At 40.7% G+C, this 21,997-nt stretch overlaps 1 protein-coding gene across 4 annotated transcripts in view; it reads left to right on the top strand.

Annotated features, from left to right (window-relative positions):
• The window catches only part of CTNNA2 (catenin alpha 2), a 1,640,869-nt gene that overhangs the window by 78,778 nt on the left and 1,540,094 nt on the right, over window positions 1–21,997 (top strand). For all 4 annotated transcript variants that reach the window (XM_033952687.1, XM_033952678.1, XM_033952724.1 and 1 more), the window contains exon 2: window positions 15,865–15,971. In XM_033952687.1, coding sequence (XP_033808578.1) covers window positions 15,870–15,971 — 102 coding nt within the window. In that variant the 5' untranslated portion in view covers window positions 15,865–15,869. The remainder of the gene's footprint in view (window positions 1–15,864; window positions 15,972–21,997) is intronic.

The following is a 21,997-nucleotide window of genomic DNA, read 5'->3' as shown; positions in this document are numbered from 1 at the left end:
CTAGATAAGTGATCACTTCCAACAGATGTAGCCACTCTGAATATTGGCCTCAAAATGCTGCTTTTAATGCATTTTTATGTAGTGAAACTCATTAATATTTGCCACATGTTCAGCGTACTATTTTCTTGTTACCAGTGGATCATACTGATAATGTACCTCTAATGTGTTTTTTAACACCTGTTAAGCACCTAATTTGGCATTTAACACATATCACAGTAATGCACCTTAATAACTATACTTTAAACAGTTGACTGAATTCTACAACTGGGTCTTGATTTTTCAAAGTACACAATTTTATTAGTGTACAATGTCTGTACTTAGAAACTGCCAGCAGCCCTTGGCAAGATAAATTGATCCACCTATCTTAATTATTTGAATTTATCTCATGCCTTTTCAGTAGTAGCTCAGGATGAGTTGCATTCAGGAACAGTAGATATTTCCCTGTCCTCAGAGGGCTTTTACAATCTATGCTTGAACCTGAGGCATTGGAGGGTTAACTGATTTGTCCCAGGTCACAATGAGTGTCAGTAGGATTTGAAACCTGGTTTCTCTGACTTCTGCCCAACCACTGGACTACTCCTTCATATCCAATCAATGATATGACTATTGTTTATCAGCAATTTTAAAGATCTGTCTACTACAAGCAACACACTACTGATTTCTTAACGATTTTGATAAACAACAAAGATAAATAGAATGCTTAATCTTTTGAGTATGGACCAATACAATGTGTACTGAAGACTTTGACGCTAAAATTGTCTAGAAGAAAGACTGAGTCTGTAGTTTATATTGGAGTATCACAGTGTTTGAACACTTGGCCCTGATTCTATAAAGGGCGCCTAATGCTCAGTGGGACTTAGGCATCCAAACTAACGGCCTCTTTTACAAAGCTGCGCTAGCGGCTGCCTCACGGCAACAATCCTGAAGCCCTTTAAATCTCTAAGGACTTTGGGGCCGTTAGCGCACACAGCCGCTAGCATGGCTTTATAAAAGAGACCGTAAGTGGTTAATGAACCATTTAAGGGTATTAACAAGCGATAATTGGCACATGGACATCCAAAGGATGTGGATGCCACTTTGTAGGTGTCTCCACAATTTCATGGATGCCCATTGGGAAAACTCACGCCAAAGGAATAGGTGTGGGTGTGGAATGGGTGTGGTTTCAATATGGGCATCTTTTGATTCATTTGCATAACGCTGAGCGACCTAGAGCATCCCATCTCATGCCTACATTGTAAACGAATGAAAACAAGGTCTAGTTTTGAGCATAGTTTGGGCTTCAGATAGACGTGAATTCTATAGACATCACTTAGGCATAGTTTGGACATCCTTAATGCAATCTGCTAAATAGCTCTCTGGGTTTTGCTTTTTGCTTTATTAAGCTCAAATTCATTTAATAAGGCACCACATAAACAGGGCCCATCAAAATAGATATATTGCATGCAAAACCTTCTATTTTTGTGGACAAATTGCAATGCTATTTGCTAATTAGAGCATATGGAAAAAACATAGCTTTAGGTTTCTTGCTAAAAAGCTACCCTTTTTTTCTGACTAAACAATGTTACAATCAGCTCATTCTTGAAAGCAAAGAAAGCACATTAAAAAAATATATATAGATTGCATATATAACTTCATTTTCAAAAGCTTAAAAACTGAAAAAAAACCCCAACCAGATACAGGCTTTAGCATAGCTTCTACTTCATTGCAAATGGAGGTGAGCAGCTGCACAAAGCTGACCTCATTGTGAGATCATCAAGGTACACCTGCAAGGTAGAATGCAACAATTAAAATATGTGCTGGGATTTCAACCTATGACCTCTGGAAGATGAGAACAAGGCTTTTACTCATTGAACCACAGCAGCTTCTACTAATGTCTTTCTTCCTCACATCTGATATGATAGCTTAGGAATCTGTTAAGCTTTGATCTTCTCAGGTATTTTCACCTTCACATGGCTAGGATCACTAAGCTCTCATGGTAGGAACCCCCAAGACTAGAACAAAGTGGCTGTGGCTCAATGGGTAAAAGCCCTATGCTCACCTTTCAGCGGTCATGTGTTCAAATCTCAGCACATTCTTGGAATTTCTTCAAAACATATTTTATGCTAACTACCTTCTATCTTTTTTCAGGAAACTATTGCACCAAGAACCATAAACATTTTCTAGATACACATTTTAAATAAGGATTCATCCTGGGCATTTTATAATTGTATTAAAAGCAAAATGTAATTTGAAAGTATCATTTTATTTAATTTGTTTTCTAGCCTGTTCTCCCCAATGATCTTAGGTTACAAGTTATCATACATAATATACAGTGTAGTCAAATGGTTTGCAATCTGTCATGGTTAACATACATAATATACATATTTTCCAGAGTTGTCGCAGGTAGTAGAATGAGGTAGAGACCACCTGAGTGATATGGGTTAGGTGAGGTGGCTGCTATAGACCAGGCTTATTGCAAATTTATTCAGAATGATACAGCCTAAATGCTTTTTAAAATTGGTCAAGTTTTGGCAGAGTTATGCAGAAAACAAGTTTTGTATAGATTTTTTTTTCATTTTGAAACAGACCATCCAAAGTTCAGCTGGCGACATCATTTTTAAAACACCAACTGTCACAAGTTAGACTAGCCCTGGGTATTCAGTGCTGAGCCATATGCAGGCCCCAGCACTGAATATCCAGGATTAATTTTCTCAGTGCTGGATGCCGGGGCTTAAAGGTGTCCTGGCTGATACACATCAGATTTTCAAGAAACTGCTTGCATAATTTCTCTCTTAACATTCTCTGCAAATGCATCTGCTTACTGAAATTGCCCCTGGATGAGCCTCACTGGAACATGTACATTTTGTTGCAGTGTCAGGTGCATTTGTAGCACTGTAAAGCTCTGAAAACCGTGATGTAGAAAGGCACTTTTAGAAATAAGCAAAATAATTAAATGATCATTTTGTTTTGGAGCAAAATGCGGCCTGGCATCTGCACTGGTGATTTGTGAACAACAACAACGGAAAAAAGTCATAACCTGAACAATCTTGACTTTTGTCCAGCTAAACAGTATTGATTATTTCTGTCTGCTGAAGGTATGAAAAGCTGCAGTAAATGATGGCACTTGTGAATTACTTTTGACAGAGAAAAATAAATCTGCTTGCAATAAAATTTATTTCAGTTTCAAACAGTTCTTAAAATCATATATTTTATTTAAAAATTGATGAGCTGAGTTCTACTAAATTGAGGTGTTTTGTTAAGAGAGAGCATACCTAGAAATCTTTTCCTCTTCTATTTTTTCTTAAGTTTTCACGCTGTTTGATGAGATGTAAATTTATTCAGGGATGGTGGGAGGGTCTTCCTTTGAAATGCTATCTATCTATTACTAACTTGACCCCAGAACGCAATTTGACATTTCTAATCTAAATAAATACATAGGACCCTCTTTACAAAGCCACAGTAGCAAGTCCTGGTGTGGCAAATGGTGATGCAGCCCAAATGAATTGAATAGGCTGTGCCGCATTTTCCACATGGGAATCGCTATTGCGGCTTTGTAAAAGAGCACATTTATTCCTGCCTCTGAAGGGCGACTCAATAAGTATCAATAGAAGTCTGAGTTGTGTGTCTCAATCTTTTCATATATTTATTTAAGTTATGTGAGTTCTTCTCCATGTTTCCTATTTTTATTGCAAACTTCTGTATTCCATACCTATATATATATATTTTTTATATATTTTAAATTTTATATCTGAATAATCATCACAGGAAAAACATAGAACAATTGTTACAGTCAAGTAATAATGGAACATGTTTGGGGATGAACGAGCCAAAAGGGGACATTCTCTAAAGAAAAAAGGAACATTGCAGGGAATTAGAAAATCTATGGTTTCTTTTAGGTATTTTTTTTTAGTGTTTTTTTATATTCTGCATATCCTACAATTCTATGTGGATTACAAATTATTCAAGTACTCAAGCATTTTTCCTTATCTGTCGGGGATTAAGTGACTTGCCCAGGGTCACAAGGAGCAGTGTGGGATTTGAACCCATAACCGCAAGGTGTTGGGGCTGTAATTCTAACCACTGCACTACACACTCCCCACATACCCTATTTTATCCAACCTAATGGAAATTGGAAAGAATTATACAAAGGGATCAAGAATGTCTGTGCCTGGGGATAAAATAACTCTCCAAAAATTTTACAGAATGTCAGAAAAAAAAAGAAGTGATTTTTAGTGTGTTTTTTTTTTCTCATTTTATCTATGTTCTTTATCATGTATGTAAACTGAGTCGAGCTTCTTTTTAAGAGGACTTATTTATTTAAAAATTTATATACCGCATACAACTATGCAGTTTCCCTACCACATACATAAAATTTTGTTTCCCTCCGATTATCACAAATAACACCAACATGTCTAAACAACATTGTTAATTGTCCCTGTTTTAATAGGGATAGAGCACAAATTCTATCAATTCAGAAATACAAGCAAGCTTTATATCATACATTGATGTCAGAAACATTCTAAAAGGCGATAATCAACTGAAATATACCTTAGCATAAAAAGGCATTGGCAAATAATTGAGTTTTCAGGTTTTTTAAAAAATTCATCCTTTCCATACAAAACCGCAGGATACCAGGCAAGGCATTCCATAGTTCTACGCCAGCCACAGATATCACTGATGCTCCGATCCTAGCATGCATAGTCGACATTCTACCCTCCAAACTTAATTTCATCCCATTTACATCTCTAAGATGACCCAGTATAAAATTAAAGGATTGGACCAGTGTGCAAATTAGTGGAAAAGTTGCATAGAACATTTTGTGGGATGCTGGACAAGTTTCAGAGGGTAGTTTATGGTGGTTGGACAGTTTCCAGCTACTGGGATTGTTGTGAATGGTATTTCTTGGAGGGGCTGTAAGGCAGTTGCTAAGGCTGTTTTTGAAGGTGCCAACATTTTTTAGGGTGGTGGGGAAGCCATGGGTAATTTTTGGAAGTGGAGTCAGTTTGCAAGGTGGAAGGGAAGTTGTGGTGTGTTAATTTTAGGGTGTGTGGCAATTTGTATGGCGGTGGGTAATTGTAGAGAGTAGTGCAAAAATGGACAACATTGAATCAGAGTTCTAGATAAATAAGCCCTACCCCAAGAAATAACCTATTTCAGTGGGAACAAGTCTGGGAGTAAAACGTGTGATGTCGCCATATTGCATCCGCAATGCCTGCCCAATGCGGTCCCGAGCTGGAAGCTTTTCAAACCCTGGACAAAGAGGACATGTCCAGGTAAGTCAGGACGTTTGGTAACCCTAACCCTAGTGGTTGTTGCAGTGGAATGTAGAGAAGGGGACCCAGTCCCATATCCTACTTTAACTGGTACACTTCTGGTGGAACGTGCAAGCACCCGAAAAAACACACAAAACCTACTGAACCCACATATAGTTGACACTTATAGGCATATGGGCTTGTGCCGAAAGATGTACTAGAAGAGATTGGAAGACCTGAATATGTATACTCTAGAGCAGTGGTGTCAAAGTCCCTCCTCGAGGGCCGCAATCAAGTCGGGTTTACAGGGTTCCCCCAATGAATATGCATGAGATCTATTAGCATGAAAGCAGTACATGCAAATAGATCTCATACATATTCATTGGGGAAATCCTGAAAACCCGACTGGATTGCGGCCCTTGAGGAGGGACTTTGACACCCCTGCTCTAGAGCAAAGGAAGGATAGGGGAGATATGACACATATATTTAAGTACTTGAAAGGTATTAATATAGAAACAATTTTTTTCTAGAGAAGGGAAAATGGTATCACTAGAGCAGTGATTCCCAACCCTATCCTGGAGGAACACCAGGCCAATCGGGTTTTCAGGCTAGCCCTAATGAATATGCATGAGAGAGATTTGCATATGATGGAAGTGATAGGCATGCAAATTTGCTTCATGCATATTCATTAGGGCTAGCCTGAAAACCCAATTGGCCTGGTGTTCCTCCAGGACAGGGTTGGGAACCACTGCACTAGAGGACATGAATTGTGGTTGCAGAGTGGTAGACTTAAAAGTAATGTCAGGACATTTTTTTCACAGAGAGGGTGGTTAAAGCTTTGAATGCCCTCCCAAGAGAAGTGGTGGAGATGAAAATGGTGACAGAATTCAAAAAGGTGTGGGGTGAACACAGAGGAGCTCTAATTTGAAAATTGATTGTATAAAAACAACTTAAATGGCTGCATGCATGTTTGATGTGTCAAGTGGTGCTTAGGCTCGTGACATTTGTATAAGCCACTGGTAGGATAATGGCAGACACGCCTAGTGAGGTAACTGCTTCACCCTCACTAGTACATAAGAACATAAGCAATGCCTCCACTGGGTCAGACCCGAGGTCCATCATGCCCAGCAGTCCGCTCACGCGGCGGCCCAACAGGTCCAGGACCTGCGCAGTAGCTCCCTATCTATACCCCTCTATCCCTTTTTCCAGCAGGAATTTGTCCAATCCTTTCTTGAAATCCAGTACCGTACTCTGTCCTATTACGTCCTCTGGAAGTGCATTCCAGGTGTCCACCACACGCTGGGTAAAGAAAAACTTCCTAGCATTTGTTTTGAATCTGTCCCCTTCCAATTTTTCTGAATGCCCTCTTGTTCTTATATGTTTTGAAATTTTGAAGAATCTGTCCCTCTCTATTTTCTCTATGCCCTTCATGATCTTGTAGGTCTCTATCATATCTCCTCTGAGTCTCCGCTTTTCCAGGGAGAAGAGCCCCAGTCTCTCCAATCTTTCAGTGTATGAGAGGTTTTCCATGCCCTTAATCATTCGTGTCGCTCTCCTCTGGACCCTCTCAAGTGTTGCCATATCCTTCTTAAGGTACGGTGACCAATACTGAACACAGTACTCCAGGTGCGGGCGCACCATTGCCCGATACAACGGCAGGATGACTTCTTTTGTTCTGGTCGTAATACCCAACATTCTGTTTGCCTTCTTCGCGGCTGCTGCACATAGTAGGTTGGCACAAGGCTCTGACCCCCTCATCTGGTACTTGCACCAGTGGGTGAGAAGAATTATTGCTGTACGTTCTCCTTGACAGTGAATCAGCATCAATGTTAACTATTCCTGGGCGGTATGTTAAACTGAAATCATACGTAGTTAGTGCAGCAAGCCACCTGTGACCCGTAGCATTGAGCCTGGTCATACTCAGCACATGTGTAAGTGGATTGTGGGGGGAGGGGAAATGTTTAAAATTGTACAGACTTGTCTAAGTTTGCCTTATAAAAATCTCATTAAAATAAATGTAGTGGTAAGAGAAATATCTTATCTGTTGTAGGCATCCTTCAATAAGAAAGTTTTAAGGTTAGATTTAAACCTGGCTATGAAAGATTCCTGGTGAAGATAGAGAGTCATAGCATTCCATAATGTAGGAGCTGTTACTGAGAAAATAGATTTACAACATAATCGTAAAGAAATGACAGTAAGAAAATTTTGATGATTGGAGCATAATGTTCTTGAAAGATTAAAGGGAAGAAATAATCTATTTGTAAAAACTGGAGAATGATGTTGTCTACATTTAAATGTAAGAAACTAATTTTTGAATGTTAGTCGGTGAGCGATAGGTAACCAGTGAGAGTCAATAAGATGAGGAGAAACATGATCAAATTATTTTGCCTTAAATAAGACTTTCACAGCAGCGTTTTGTATTAGTTGTAATCATCTAATCTCTTTTTGACAAATTCCCTGGTACAAAGAATTACAATAGTCAAGATGTGTGATAACAGGAGAATAGGTTAAAATGTTAAGTGATGCGGGTTTTTAAAGAGCTGATATTAAGGGCCTCTTCTATCAAACTGTGCTAGCAGTTTTTAGCACAGAGCCACGCTGAATGGCCCCGCACTGTTCCCAACACTCATAGGAACTCTATGAGCGTCAGGAGTAGCGTGGGCCTTTCAGCACAGCTCACCGCGCTACAAACTGCTAGCACAGTTTGATGGAAGAGGCCCTGAGTGTAATACTAATGGCCTCTTTGTTTGACGATGTTTAGCACTGAATTTTTGAACTTTTTTTTGCAAAATGTCCAAAATCATATTTGGACATCATATTGAAAAAGTCCCTCTATATCAGGGATCTCGAAGTCCCTCCTCGAGGGCTGCAATCCAGTTGGGTTTTCAGGATTTCCCCAATGAATATGCATTGAAAGCAGTGCATGCACATAGATCTCATGCATATTCATTGGGGAAATCCTGAAAACCCGACTGGATTGCGGCCCTCAAGGAGGGACTTTGAGACCCCTGCTCTATATGTATTTTATAAAAATACTCAAAATATGAAATATGTACTTCTCAAAATATTAAAGTTCTGTTTTTGGATATCTGTTTCCAGCGGCCAGCATTGAATATCTGATATTTTGTGGGCCAGCTCTAACTTAACTGGCTAGGCATTCTCCAAGTAATTTGAGCAATTTAAGTCACTTTACAGTGAGATATAAATTACAGTATTGGAGTACTGATTCCAAAAGATGGATGGTAAGGAATAATATCTTTTACATAATCCTAAAGAAGTGCTTAATCGGGATATGTATGGAAATAATTTTCAATTCCTTTTAGGATCATCAGACATTTTTTTCAATTTATTTCACACATTTTAGTGGAAAATGTTTAATGTGCTTTAGGATTTTTCAAATTTACTTTGTTTAATGTACTTTAAGGGCTCCTTTTTATTAAGTCGCGCTACCGGGGTTAACGCGTGTGACTTTTCATCACGCGCTAACCCCCGCGCTGGCCTAAAAACTACCGCCTGCTCAAGAGGAGGCGGTAGCAGCTAGCGCGGCCGGCGGTTTAGCATGCGTTAAACCGCTAGCGCGCCTTTTGTAAAAGGAGCCTTAAATTTATTTAGTACACATTAAGGGTCATATGAGCTAGTTCTGCGACAGACCAACGTTCAAAATCGAATGCTGATGCTAGAGTCAATTAGTGCAGGCCTAGCACCTGCAGAAATCTATGCACAATGTTCAGAATGTTATAGCATGGGAAATAATGTATGCGCCCACAATCTGCGCAAATAGCATTAAAATTAAGTCAAAAGTATATAAATTAATTTCTTTTGCTATACCTTCCCAATGATCAGAAAACAATGCTGCAATACACAGAGGTGGATGGCTTCTAAAGCCATGAAATTATCAGGGTGGCACTTTTCCGATGGAGAGGACTGCAATTCAACTTCCAATTGGGTCACCGTAAAGACGGGCTACTAGGCTAAATGAACCATTGGTTTGACCCTGTTCTTATGTTCAGCACTGGCCAGTTAAGTTAATTGCAGGCAAAAAAGGGACTGCTATTTATGTGGTCTGATTTGCCCACTAAACTTAGCCGCTCAGCACTGAATATTCAGAGATAACCGACTATCTCCCACTGAGTATTAGTAGTTAGCTGGCTAAACACTATTTAATTGGCCAGGAGCCATTCCTAGCTGGTTAAAGAGCAAATATAGAAGGAATCTGTTCTTATTGGAATATCTCTATTTAATATCCCACTCCCCCCAATTTTCAAAAGCCACACTAGCAGCTACCATGCAGCAAAAGCCCCAAAGCTCTTTAAATCCCTATGGGATTCAGGCCATTTACCACAGCAGCCTGCACTAATCAGCTTTGTAATAGAGGCCCATTATGATTTATAATAATGTACAGTATTTGCTATGATATTGTGAACTGTAAAAAAGTATATTATTAAATGTATAGATGATGGTTTGGCATCCTTAGACACGTGGGCCCTGATTCTATACAATGTCTCTAAATTTAGGTGTGGTTTGGACATCCTCATAGGCGTGATTCAGCAAATCTTAGACATCCTTTAGAGGAGTGTTCTTCAACCACCGGTCCATGGACTGGTGCCGGTCCACAGAAATTTCCTTCTGGTCCACAGGGCCGGCACATGCATCGAGCCCCAGGCAGTGCTCTTCAGATGCTGGTCCACAGTACGATCAATGCAGCGTTGTCTTCGGGCCGGCTCCCTCTTCTCCAGTGCTGCAGTGCACAAAGCTGTTGTCAGAGGCTCCTACACGCATCCTGCGCCTGAACAGGAAACCTCTCTGACGTTGCAACGTCAGAGGGAAGGATTCCAGATGAGGCGCGGGACGCTGCCCACGGCTTTGTGCACTGCAGCACTGAGGAAGAGGGAGCCGTCCCGAAGATAACACTGGGAGGCAGGTCAGAAGGCAAAGCACAGCATGGAGGGAAGGAGACAATGGTAGGGGGAATGATTTTATTTTTTAATTTAGTGATTGATTTACATCTGCTGTCTGTTCAGGAAAAAATGCATTTGTTTCTTTTCCTCTGGGGTTGTACTGCATGCAGAGTCTTGCATCTTAGAGTTTGTTTGTATATATTAGTACTTTTAGTTTTTGGTCCCATATTTGCATGGGGTTATCTTTGTTCTGGTAGGAATGGATATTGAGAAGCATACAGTGTGCTTTGTGTAGTTTATTTTGTGGTTAACCATTATGTGTTGTTAATATGATTATGTGTGTATATATAAAAAATGAATGGAAAAAATTGTATTACAATTAGTACAATTATGGGGGCGGGGGCGGAGATTGGGTGGAGATGGCCGGTCCACAGACCGGTGCCGGTCCACAAAATAATTATTTTATTTCTGCCGGTCCATAGGTGTCAATAGGTTGAAGAATACTGCTTTAGAGAATCACGCTCAGAGTCAGACATCCATAATTTTAGATGGCCTTTAGAGAATTGTGTTTAAGGTGGGAGTTAATTGTTCAACCAATGTCCTTAATGTTATGTTTTATTATGATGTTATTAGAATGGCAATTTTATGGTGGTTTTCATTTTAATTGTGAAATGCTAGCACCACACTATTTTTTTTAAATCAGATTTTTAAAATCTGTATAACTTTTTTCTTCTGTGACAAGAAGTAAGTGGGATTTAAACCAGTAACGTCAGGTTAGACGCAGGGGTCTCAAAGTCCCTCCTTGAGGGCCGCAATCCAGTTGGATTTTCAGGATTTCCCCAATGAATATGCATGAGATCTATGTGCATGCACTGCTTTCAATGCATATTCATTGGGGAAATCCTGAAAACCTGACTGGATTGCAGCCCTCAAGGAGGGACTTTGAGATCCCTGGGTTAGAGGGCTGTAGGTCTAACCAATGTACTACAGAGTGAGCTAGTAAGCTGCATAGCAATTGTGTTTTTTTAGTCTCCATATGTTGAGGAAAGTGAAATCCTGCTTCCATCAACAACTTTTTTTCTGTTCTTGTACAATCAATTATTCTTTCGAGGTTGGATTATTGTAAAGACTTCAGTTGATCCAGAATACTGCGGCTAAGCTGATCTTTGCAAAAAGTAAATTCAACCATGTTTTTCCGCTTTTGTTAAAACTTCACTGGCTCCCAATTATTTCTAGAGTCTATTTCAACTGTGCTTGGTTTACATTTAAGATCTTGTATAGTATTTTTCCTTCCTTCTTTTCTCTATTTTGGAATTCTACAAGATCTGAGACCACTCAAAAACTTAAATTATCCTTTCCTACGCTAAAAGGCGTCATCTACATGTATACTGGAAAACTGGGGAAGTCTCTTCTGTTCAAAATTACTGAGCTCTGGAATAATTTTCCTGTCCAGTTGCGTGATCTGGGCTCTCTTCAATTATTCCATAAACATCTGAAAACTTGGCTTTTTTCAAAATTGTGATCTTTGTTTACTTCTATATTATCCCTATCCCTAATGTATTTTTTCTTTAATTTTCTGTAAACCGTGTTGAGCTCTATTCTTATAGAAAAGATGCGTTATATAAGCTTAAGGTTTAGTTTAGTTTAGGTCTTATAGGCAATGTAAAGGAGGTTTACTTTTGAGTGTGGTTTGGGCAGCACATAGACGTCAGTTAGGTGGACGGGACTTAGGCGGGCTTTGGATGTCTCCAATGTGAGGTTTCTTGGTTTTTAGATGGACCATTCGGGTCTTTATCTGCCGTCATCTACTATGTTAAAATATATTTAATAATGCAACACATAAACAGGGCACATGAATACAGATATATTGCATGCAAAACCTTCTATTTTTGTGGGCAAACAGCAATGTTATTTGCTAATTATAGAAAAAGATCCATTATCTGAAGCAAATCACATGAAAAAGATAGCTTTATATTTCTTGCAAAAAGTTACCCTTTTTTCAGAGTACAGAGTGCTGCAAGGAGCTAATTCTTGAAAGAGGTGCATTAAGCAAGGAAAAAAATATATATATTGCATAGATAGCTTCATTTTCAAAAGGTTAAAAACAGTAAAAAGAGATACAAACCTCCTCAGCATGGCTTGTAGTTCATTGCAAATGGGCGTCTCCAGCTGCACAATGGTGACCTCATTGTGAGATCATCAAGGTGCACCTGGAAGGTAGAATGCCACAAGTAAAATAGCAAGCTAACCATTCTTGGGATTCAAACCTATGACCTGTGGGAGATTTACCCATTGCGCCAAAGCAGCTTTCATTCAAGTGCTTCTTGCTGACATGTGATATGATACCTTACAGATCTTCTAAGGTATCATATCACAGCCACCTGAAAGAAAGCAGCTCTAGCTCAGTGGTAAAAGCACTGCCTTCATTGTGCAAAGGTTATGATCTAATTCATGATCCTTGTGCTATCTAGACCTGGAGGAGAAGGAAGAAGTTAAAGTGAAGGTTCCATGATTGAAAAAGTGTGGTACCTAGAAATCTGAAATAGGAAAGGAAAGCTCTGGATTAGGAGGGAGGTGTGCCCTTCATCAGGCTCCTATGCCACATCCCCAACTCTCTCTGTGACCTGATCCTCTTTCTGTCCCTTCTTTCTTCCATTGTTGGCTCTCACTAATACCCTTTAATCCTTGTGTCATGTCTCACACCATAGGAACCAGCTCTGTGGGTGCTTCAGCACCCCCAATATTGAGCAAGCCTGACTCTGTCCAAGGAGGGATAATTTTTATTGAGTTTAGTACCCCCAATCATTTTGAAAAGTTGACTCCTGTCATGACTCACACATGTGCATCTATGGCACCAGTTTCCTTACAATCCAAATACGTCAACCAGGATTTTGACTGGCACCTATGTGAGAAAACTTTGTAACACCCCCTCTGTGTTCCCTGGGTTCAGGGGGGTTCACGTGGCAGGTGCCACCCACAGAGGCCAGCTCGGTTATTCCCCCCTCATCATTAAGTTCTGTCTACTCTGACAGCCTCTCACAGCTCTGTCACCTACAATCTCTTTATACTGAGAGATCACAAAACCCACTCTCACAATGTTTCACCCTCTCATCTGTGACCTGCTCACTCTGACCAACATCACATAACTCCCTCTCTGAACTCAGCAAACACCCACTGATATTTCACTCCTCAGTAAACTCCTCCCCTTTCTTCACAACCTAGGGGCTCCTTTTACGAAGGTGCGTTAGTGCCTTAATGCGCGGAATGGCGCACGCTAAAATGCCACGTACGCTAGCCGCTACCGCCTCCTCTTGAGCAGGCGGTAGTTTTTCGGCTAGCCCGCGCTAAAAACGCTAGCGCACCTTCGTAAAAGGAGCCCTTAGTTTTCCATACAGAAGACAAGTTGATTCATGTACTGACAGCCAGCTGTCTCTCACAATATGACATCATTAATTACTGATAGGAAAATCACAGATCAAAAAGCCAGTTTCATTAACACAAAAACTATACTCTATCAAACCCAAGTCATATGGACTACTACTATCTTTTTAAAACAACTCTCTTATTTATTTAATTTTCTATACTTTTCTCCCAGTGGAGCTCAGAATGGTTTACATTAATTTCCCTGTTTCTCCCAGCAGGCTCACAATCTGTCTAATGCACCTGGGGCAATGGGGGAGTTTTTTTTGTTTGTTTTCTTCTTTGGGATTAAGTGACTTGCCCAAAGCCGCAAGGAGTATTCTGGGTTTGAACCCACAACCTCAGGGTGCTAAGACTGTAGCTTTAACCACTGCACCACACTCTTCCAGCTGGCCAATTGTGTTCTTTTTCCCCACTAGAAGAGTTGCTTTAAATATAATAGTGAGTTTTGATATTTTCCCAACTCTGTCTTGTGTACTATAGTGTACTTTTATCTTTACAATTTCATAGGATCTTCACTAGTTGCTGATTACAGTACCTTGTAGGTACAATTTAAATTGGTAGAAGTGTGTTTAAGGCTCTCCATGTTATAGGACCAAGCTATTTGAATGAAATGTTTTGTGAAATTTGTGAATTTAGTTCATGTTTTTCAATTGGTGGCTCAGGGTGAATTATATTCAAGTACAGTAGGTTATTTCCATGTCCCCAGAAAGTTACAATCTATGAGCTCTATTTACTAAGCTGAGCTATGACAGTAACATGTATTATTTGCCAATTAACTTGTGCTAATGGCAATAGCATAAATTATTTGACAATAAAGCAACTTAATGAAAATTTTGAGCCAAACGTGCATTAAATAATAATGAGCTGCAAAGCATGCATGTGCATGGCAAGTAGTTCATTATTATGCACTTGCATTAAACTTTGCAGGCTGGGTTATTCATTGGAAGTTAACAGCACTTCAGGACAATCTCATTGGCATTCTTCAGCTCTTTTCTCATACACATCTGACAATGGGTACATTAGGAAATTAAATGGAAAGCCAAGAATGCAGTATTATAGAGTGGAAGGAAATGATATGATTTAAGGGAGAATTATGCTTTTTAGGCATCCTTTATATTAGGTGAAAAATGCCTTCTGTCATTTCCATCCATGTCCTTTTTTGAACTAATGTGGGTAATGTGGTTTATTTTTTGGCAGGACATGGGAAACCCACTGAGTTAATCAGTGGGCAGATAACTTTGACCAAGACACTGTGCACCTAGAAGTAGTATTGGGGGGGGAGGGTGTATGGTGGGGAGGGGGGTTGGGTTCAAGAATTGTACGAGAACAGCAGAAGATTGTGATTGATGAATGTTGCTAGTGGGCTGTTAAACCGAGGGAAGCTGGTTAGGGATTTGGGGATTATATGAGGTAGACTGATTGGCTGATACTGGGCGGGATTTTGTTATTGCCATGGAGAGGTTGTTTTGGTGGGATATTGGGAAGGTAGGAGTTGACGGGACATTTAGTTATGGGGTACTTGAAGGAGTGTGTGTGTTCCATTTTAATTTGCCCTCTCTTCCCACCCTTTGTTTTGCTCTCTGGAGTGGTAACATTATGTTTGGGAGCTGTGCTGTTGGGGGGGGGGGGGGGTTCGGGGCGGTGTTGTTGCAGTGGTATGGAAAAGGGGGGGTACTTCCAGGCAACCACTAGTTTAGGAGGTGTGTAAGAAGTATTCTGAGGTTGCACTGCCACAGATAACTGAGGCTTGGCGACACCGCATGGTCATGCAAATGGGTTGTGTAACGTCAACATGATTTACTGGAATTTGGTGATGGAGCAGCTAGGTCGTGACTGACTAACTGTTGGGAAAAGTGAGTTGGGGGGGGGGGGGCACCTAAGAAGAAGAGTGATAAATTGAAGTACATTGTAATGGAATATTGTTCAAGAAATAAAGCTGTGGCCAAGTTAAGCCAATACATTTGTGGAGTGCAGTGTGTGAGTGTCAACGTTATGCTTGTTAAATTCATTTGCTCAGCATGATAGAATCTAAGAGCTCCTTTTACGAAGGTGTGCTAGGGCCTTAACGTGCGGAATTGCGCATGCTAAATTGCTGCGTGCGCTAGCCCCAACCGCCTCCTTTTGAGCAGGCAGTAGATTTTCAGCTAGCGCGTGCTATAGCGGGTGCTAATCCGGTGCATGCGTTAAAAACGCCAGCGCACTTTTGTAAAAGGAGCCCTAAATGTTTTCATGTGTTCCTTTTATAATGCTGAAACAAAAAGGTATAAATCCGGTTTAGACTGAATTTTCATATGTTTATGTTTTTATTCAAGGGAACATGACTTCTGCAACATCACCTATCATACTCAAATGGGATCCAAAAAGTCTGGAAATCAGAACCCTTACAGTAGAGAGATTGCTGGAACCACTTGTGACGCAGGTAAGGCGGTTCCTTCATTCAAATATAGTTAAACTTTCAAAGACAACTGTGCAAATATGATTTTACTGTAGGTGCATATATTGCATATGTTTGTACACATAAAAACTGGGCAGGCCTTAGATGCTTAAAATTCTTTTTTTTAAATTATTTATTTATATAGTTTTATATTTTCATCAAGCATAACAATCTTGACAAAGGATCAGAATATGCACAAATAGGAAATAAAAATTTAACCTATGCATACGCATAAATGTATTAGAAATACAAACAGCTATTTAGTCCACTAATAATGGATTCAAGACAAGGAAATAAAAAAATAATAATACATTCCACTGTAATAAGAAAATTATCCTAAATAGAGTAACAGCAATGGTTATCCACGCTACAGCCGATAGTCAGGTCATAAATGAATGGACCCTTCCTTTGGTCCTAAAAAATCTATTAATTGTTTAGGCTCAAAAAAAAGACAATTTTTATTTTGATAGGAAATAAAACATTTTGCTGGAAACTTTAACAAAAAAGTAGCTCCGAGGGCTAGGGTTCTGGGCCGCAAGGCCAAAAACTCCTTCCTATGCCTCTGAGTTTTTTGTGATAAATCTGGAAAAATTCTAACATTTGAGCCCAATAATTTATCATTTAAATGGCGGAAATATAAATGTAAAACATATTCCCTATCACTTTCCAGAGCTAGAGTCAGCAAAAGAGTAGTTCTATCTGTAACCACCTCAAGAGAACTCTCCAAAAATAAAGACAAATCTACATTGTCCTTAGATGTTTCCTTAGGGGTCGACTCCCCTTGAGGTCTCTTTATATCCAGGTAATAAGCCCTAACAATTGGAGGTAAATTTTCCAAAGGAATGGCTAGGACTTCTCGAAAATATTTTCTCGCCATCTCCACTGGGGATATGACTGGACATTTAGGAAAATTCAAGAGTCTCAAATTATTTTTTCTAAGTGAGTTTTCAAAGTTCTCCAATTTGCGTGAAATAAATGATCTTTCCTTTACCAATTCCAACTGGACAGTCTTTACTTCATTCAAATTTTCTTCCTGTTTCTCCAATTTTTCAGTTAATTTAGATAGATATAAACCTTTCTGTTCTACTTTGGAGTAGATAGTTCCATAGTCATTTTTAATAGTTGAAAGACTCAGTTTTAGGTTGGCGTCCATTATAGATATGGCCTGCCACAGCGCCTCCATATCAATCTTTGCAGGTATTTTCAATTCCCCAAAACCAATGTTGTTCCCACTAGAAGTTCCTTTCACCTCTACTTCACTGGTTGTGGGGGTTAATTGAACTTCCAAGTCAGCACCTTCATCCTGAGTTTCCAGTGTTGGCATCCCTCCTCTGCTGGAATCCAGACTCCTCTCACTGGGCGCTGGGCTCCAGCAGCTCCCTGCACCACCAAACTTCCGGGCTGGGGAGGAGTTGAACTTTGCTCCGGACTCAGAATCGTCCGGAGTACTCCAGTGCCGAGGTCTCCCGACAACTCCGGGCTCACCTCCAAAGTAGCGTGTGTCTCCACACCTGAGCGGGCAAAGGCAGCCAAAATCTTCTGTTGACTTGTCATCTGCGGGGCAACAGATGCCGGAGGGTTAGGGCGAACTGTCCCTTTCCTTTTCCCCATTGTGGGTCAATCTTTACTATGGTGAGTAAACAAAAAAAGTCAGCGACTCTCTGCCTCCCGTTCAAGCGTCCGTCCTCGACGCCATCTTGAATCCCTTCTGCACATCGATGCTTAAAATTCTATCTGAATATTGAATGGAGGGTATAGTTTGATACCTGCCTTAAGTAGCTGAATTTGCAAAATCACTTCTCTAAAACTCCATGGAATGGAGTTTGTGGGAAGATATCAGGTCTCCCTTAAGTACTCGCCCTCACAGTGCCACATTAAGAGGCCTAGGCTTGAAAAACTCAGGAGAAATAGAAGCCCAGGGCTGGGGGAAAGATAGAGAGCCAAGGGAAAAGACAAGATTCACAAAATCATACAAAAAACAAAACCACATGCACAGCTAAAGTTCATTCATATATATCCAAAACAAGCCATGAAACTGCCAGTGAAAACAAGCAAACAGATATTAAATTTGTCCAGGAGGAAAAGTCTCGAGCCTAAGTGGAGATATGAGCCTGACTGTCTTACATGCTTTAAGATAAGTTTTACTTTTACCGCTTGTGATGTTACAGTGACTTGCTTTAGAAGTACCAGTGACTCGCTTTGAGTGTTTTATCAACTATGAGTGCCTGTTTCAAAAGATCAATGGAGGTTTTTGTGCCTATGAAGTTATTTGCCCTTTTAAGTTAGGGAGGAGACCCTCATCTAACGGAGCTCCAAGGCTTTTCCTCCTGGACAATTTAATATCTGTTTGCTTGTTTTCACTGGCAATTTTATAGCTTTTTTTTTTTTTTTTGCTTATATGCAGTAAAGATAGAGAGCTCCAGAGTAAGAAAAAGCAGACCTCTAGAGCAGTGTTCTTCAACCTTTCTACACCTATGGACTAGCAAAAATAAAATTATTATTTTATGGACCGGCAAACTACTAGGAATGAAATTTAAAAAACCCGTTTCTGCCCCGGCTCTGCGAGATCGGTCCCCGCAAACCATCTGATCCCATCCATACAAGCCTCAGTTATGATTTTATATTGAATGTATTTTATTAAAGTATAAAAAGAAACAATATTCTGTACAATTGTAATTTTATAAATACAAATAATACTGAACAAGGATCAATAAGATCCCTGCCTCCCCTCCCCTTCACATATATCCCCTCTACTATCAAGAAAATTGAATGACCAAAATTATTACAGAATTATTACAGAAATATCATCCTAACAGAATACCGCAGTCACATATGACAGGAATAGTGTTAGAGGAGTGCAACTAGGGCAACTGCCCCCTAGTCAGAGAGAACCCTAAGCCAGCTAGAAGCTAAAGAAGCACTGCCTGGGCTTTGCAGTCCCCAGTTATGTAGAACACCAGCTCTAGCAGGATATATATTTCAAATCTGATATATTCTAATCACAAAATAGAAATAAAATTATTTTTTCTACCTTTTGTTTTCTCTGGTTTCTGCTTTCATCTTCTTTTCAGTCTCTTCCTTCCAGCGTCTGCCCTCTTTGTCTCTTCAATCCAGCATCTGCCCCTTCCATCCACTGTCTGCCCTCTCCCCCTTCCATATGATATCTGTCTTTTTTCTATGCCCCTCTCCCCTTTCCATCCAGCCTGCGCCCCCTCGCTTCTTTTTACATGATTCATTCCAGCTTCACTGCTCTCTTCATTTTTATCTCTCCTACACCAGCTCTAGCTTCTTTGTTCCTGTCTGCTTATTTCTCTGCTGACCCCTTCCCATCATCAATCTCTCTACTTTCTTATTCCTGTCTCTCCCCTTCCCTTCCTCTAATCTCCCTGCCAGCTGTTTCCTTCCTTATTTCCTTCTCTCTTCCTCCTGTCCAGCAGTAACTCTATTCCCTTCTCCCCTCCAAGCAGCATCTCTCTTTCTCCCTCCCTCCAGGTCCAGTAGCAGCTGTCCCTTTATTTTCCCTTGTCCAGCAGCTTCCCAGACTCCTTTCCCTCCTCCACTCCCAGCAGCATCTCTCCTTCTCCCTCTTTCCAGGTCCAGTAGCAGCTGTCCCTTTATTTTCCCTTGTCCAGCAGCTTCCCAGACTCCTTTCCCTCCTCCCCTCCCAGCAGCATCTCTCCTTCTCCCTCCCTCCAGGTCCAGTAGCATCTGTCCCTTTATTTTCCCTTGTCCAGCAGCTTCCCAGACTCCTTTCTCTCCTCACCTCTGAGCAGGATAATTGCACACAAGCGTACTTGTAAGCATTAAGCTGCTAGCTTTACTCTAGGTTTGTAAAAATGAATAATGAAATGAAGCAAACATTTATCCAAAAGCAAAATTATTATTTATTCATTATCAAAGATGATTAATCATAAGGTTAGTTGCATCATGAGAATTATTACAGAAGCCCAAAGCTGGCCATGCTAGTAACAAATTCCACGTTTACTAGTTACACATCCATATATATCCTAAATGACGACATTCATTCGCTACAATTTAGCTGGTCCAAATTATTTGCTTCCATATAAGGCTGGCTTCTACACCTTTATATGGGCGTGTCACAAAAGCATTCCTAAAAATTACATTCTTATACCTAAAAAGTTACATTCTCATATTAAGCTTACATGTTTTATAAAGAAATATATAGGCAGATATTGTAATGTACTCACCAAACTAATGTTCACATACAGCTTTTAAATCTCTTCCTGGTACTAACTCTGTGCTGAGAAATTCATGTCTCTTTGTCTAACTGAAACTAGAGAGAGAAGGAGAGAAGGAGGGATTAACCCCCTCCCCCTTCCCATCAGAGTTTCACAGAGTAGAAAAGGTTGCTTAAGGTCAGAGGTTAAATCCCAGATGTAGTCTTCTCAGAATTTCTTCAGATTTCAAATATATGAAATCAAAGTAAAATGTATTCTAATCTACACTTGTTACCTATAACTACATAAGTAAATTCCTATTGTGTAGTTTTAATGACTTACTGACTTACTAAAACTTAATTCTGGATTTATACATACAATGATACACATGTGGATTCGATTTGTCTTTCTCACTGCAAAATCAGGGCCCCTTGGAATGTGAGCCAACCAGGTCAGAGGCCAACTCTTGTCTGCCTATAACTTCACTGAGGACCAGCCTAGTCCAGGCTGGACACTCTTCATATATAGAAACCTTATAAAACTTAAGCTTTGCCATCTGGGTAAATTTGCTATGGTGCTTATCAATCACACTAATGTCCCACTCTGCCTTCGTGTACCTTCAAGCACATAACACATGTGTGAAATCAATATGTTAAGATTCTCATTTTTTGCTTTGCCTCTCTGATTATGATATTCTGGCCTATCCAATATTTTCTAGTTTCATATATTTATATATATAGCCACTAATATCACATTCTCACCTGCTCTTGGATTAGGCCCTATCTATCAACAGGTTTTTCCTAACTAGTGAATCCTGGTGCAATGTGAGAAAGTGTAATGGCTGAATTTTTTTTATTTCATTTTTGCTCATTTCACCACATCTACCTGTCCAGATAAATAAGCTGGCCCTCCCCAGGTCTACTTAAGGCACAGGACAATCTCACCTCCCAGCAGCATCTCTCCTTCTCTTTCCCTCCAGGTCCAGTAGCAGCTGTCCCTTTTTTCCCTTGTCCAGCAGCTTCCCAGCCTCCAGCAGCTGCTTTCTCCCCTCCCAGCATCTCTTCAAACTTGCCAGTGCAGCGATTCACTAAGGCAACTTTGGATCCTTTGATGGGTCGTGCCACCACTGAGGAAAGAGGAAGTTGCATCATCAGAGGCGGCCGTGACTCAGCAAAAGCCCCAAGGCTGCCTTGGTGAATCGCTGCATTGGCAAGTACCGAGAGCTGCTGGGAGGGGAGAAAGTCACTGTTGGAGGGTCCCCATGATCTTGCCGGTCTTACATGGACCAACAGGAAATGGCAGCTCGTCGATCTCGCCGGCCCTGCGCTGACTGGCAAGAATTTTCTGTGGATCGTCACCAGTCCACAGACCGGCGGTTGAAGAACACTGCTCTAGAGTATTCTCACATGACATGTATTTGAAGGACCAAAGGACTGAACGGTTTGTGACCCCTTTGCGACCTGATTTCCCTCCGACCCGATTCACTAACCTGTGTCCTGATCATCCTCCGATCCGCTCATGCAAATGAGGGTGAATGGCATTCAAATGATGGCAGGCAGTGATTCACAAACAAAAACCCTGCAACACCAACTGGGCTGGCTGATCACAAACTAGTGACTACTGAGGACCAGTTGCTCAGGTCCTTTCCGACTGCCCTGCCTTCTGCCGACCTGCTCTCTGCCCCGAGCTCCTGCTTTCAGCCCCGATTTCCTGCTTGCCCCAAACTCCTGCAGCCCCGACTCTCCCGCCTGCCCCGTTCTCCTACCTGCCCTGAACTCCTGCAGCCCCGACTCTCCCACCTGCCCCGACTTTCCCACCCTTTCCTGCAGTGCA

The sequence above is a fragment of the Geotrypetes seraphini genome, chromosome 1, assembly GCF_902459505.1.
Source record: "Geotrypetes seraphini chromosome 1, aGeoSer1.1, whole genome shotgun sequence".
NCBI classification, from domain to species: domain Eukaryota; kingdom Metazoa; phylum Chordata; class Amphibia; order Gymnophiona; family Dermophiidae; genus Geotrypetes; species Geotrypetes seraphini.
Note: the sequence above shows the minus strand (reverse complement) of the source record. Positions and strands in the feature narration are given on the sequence as shown.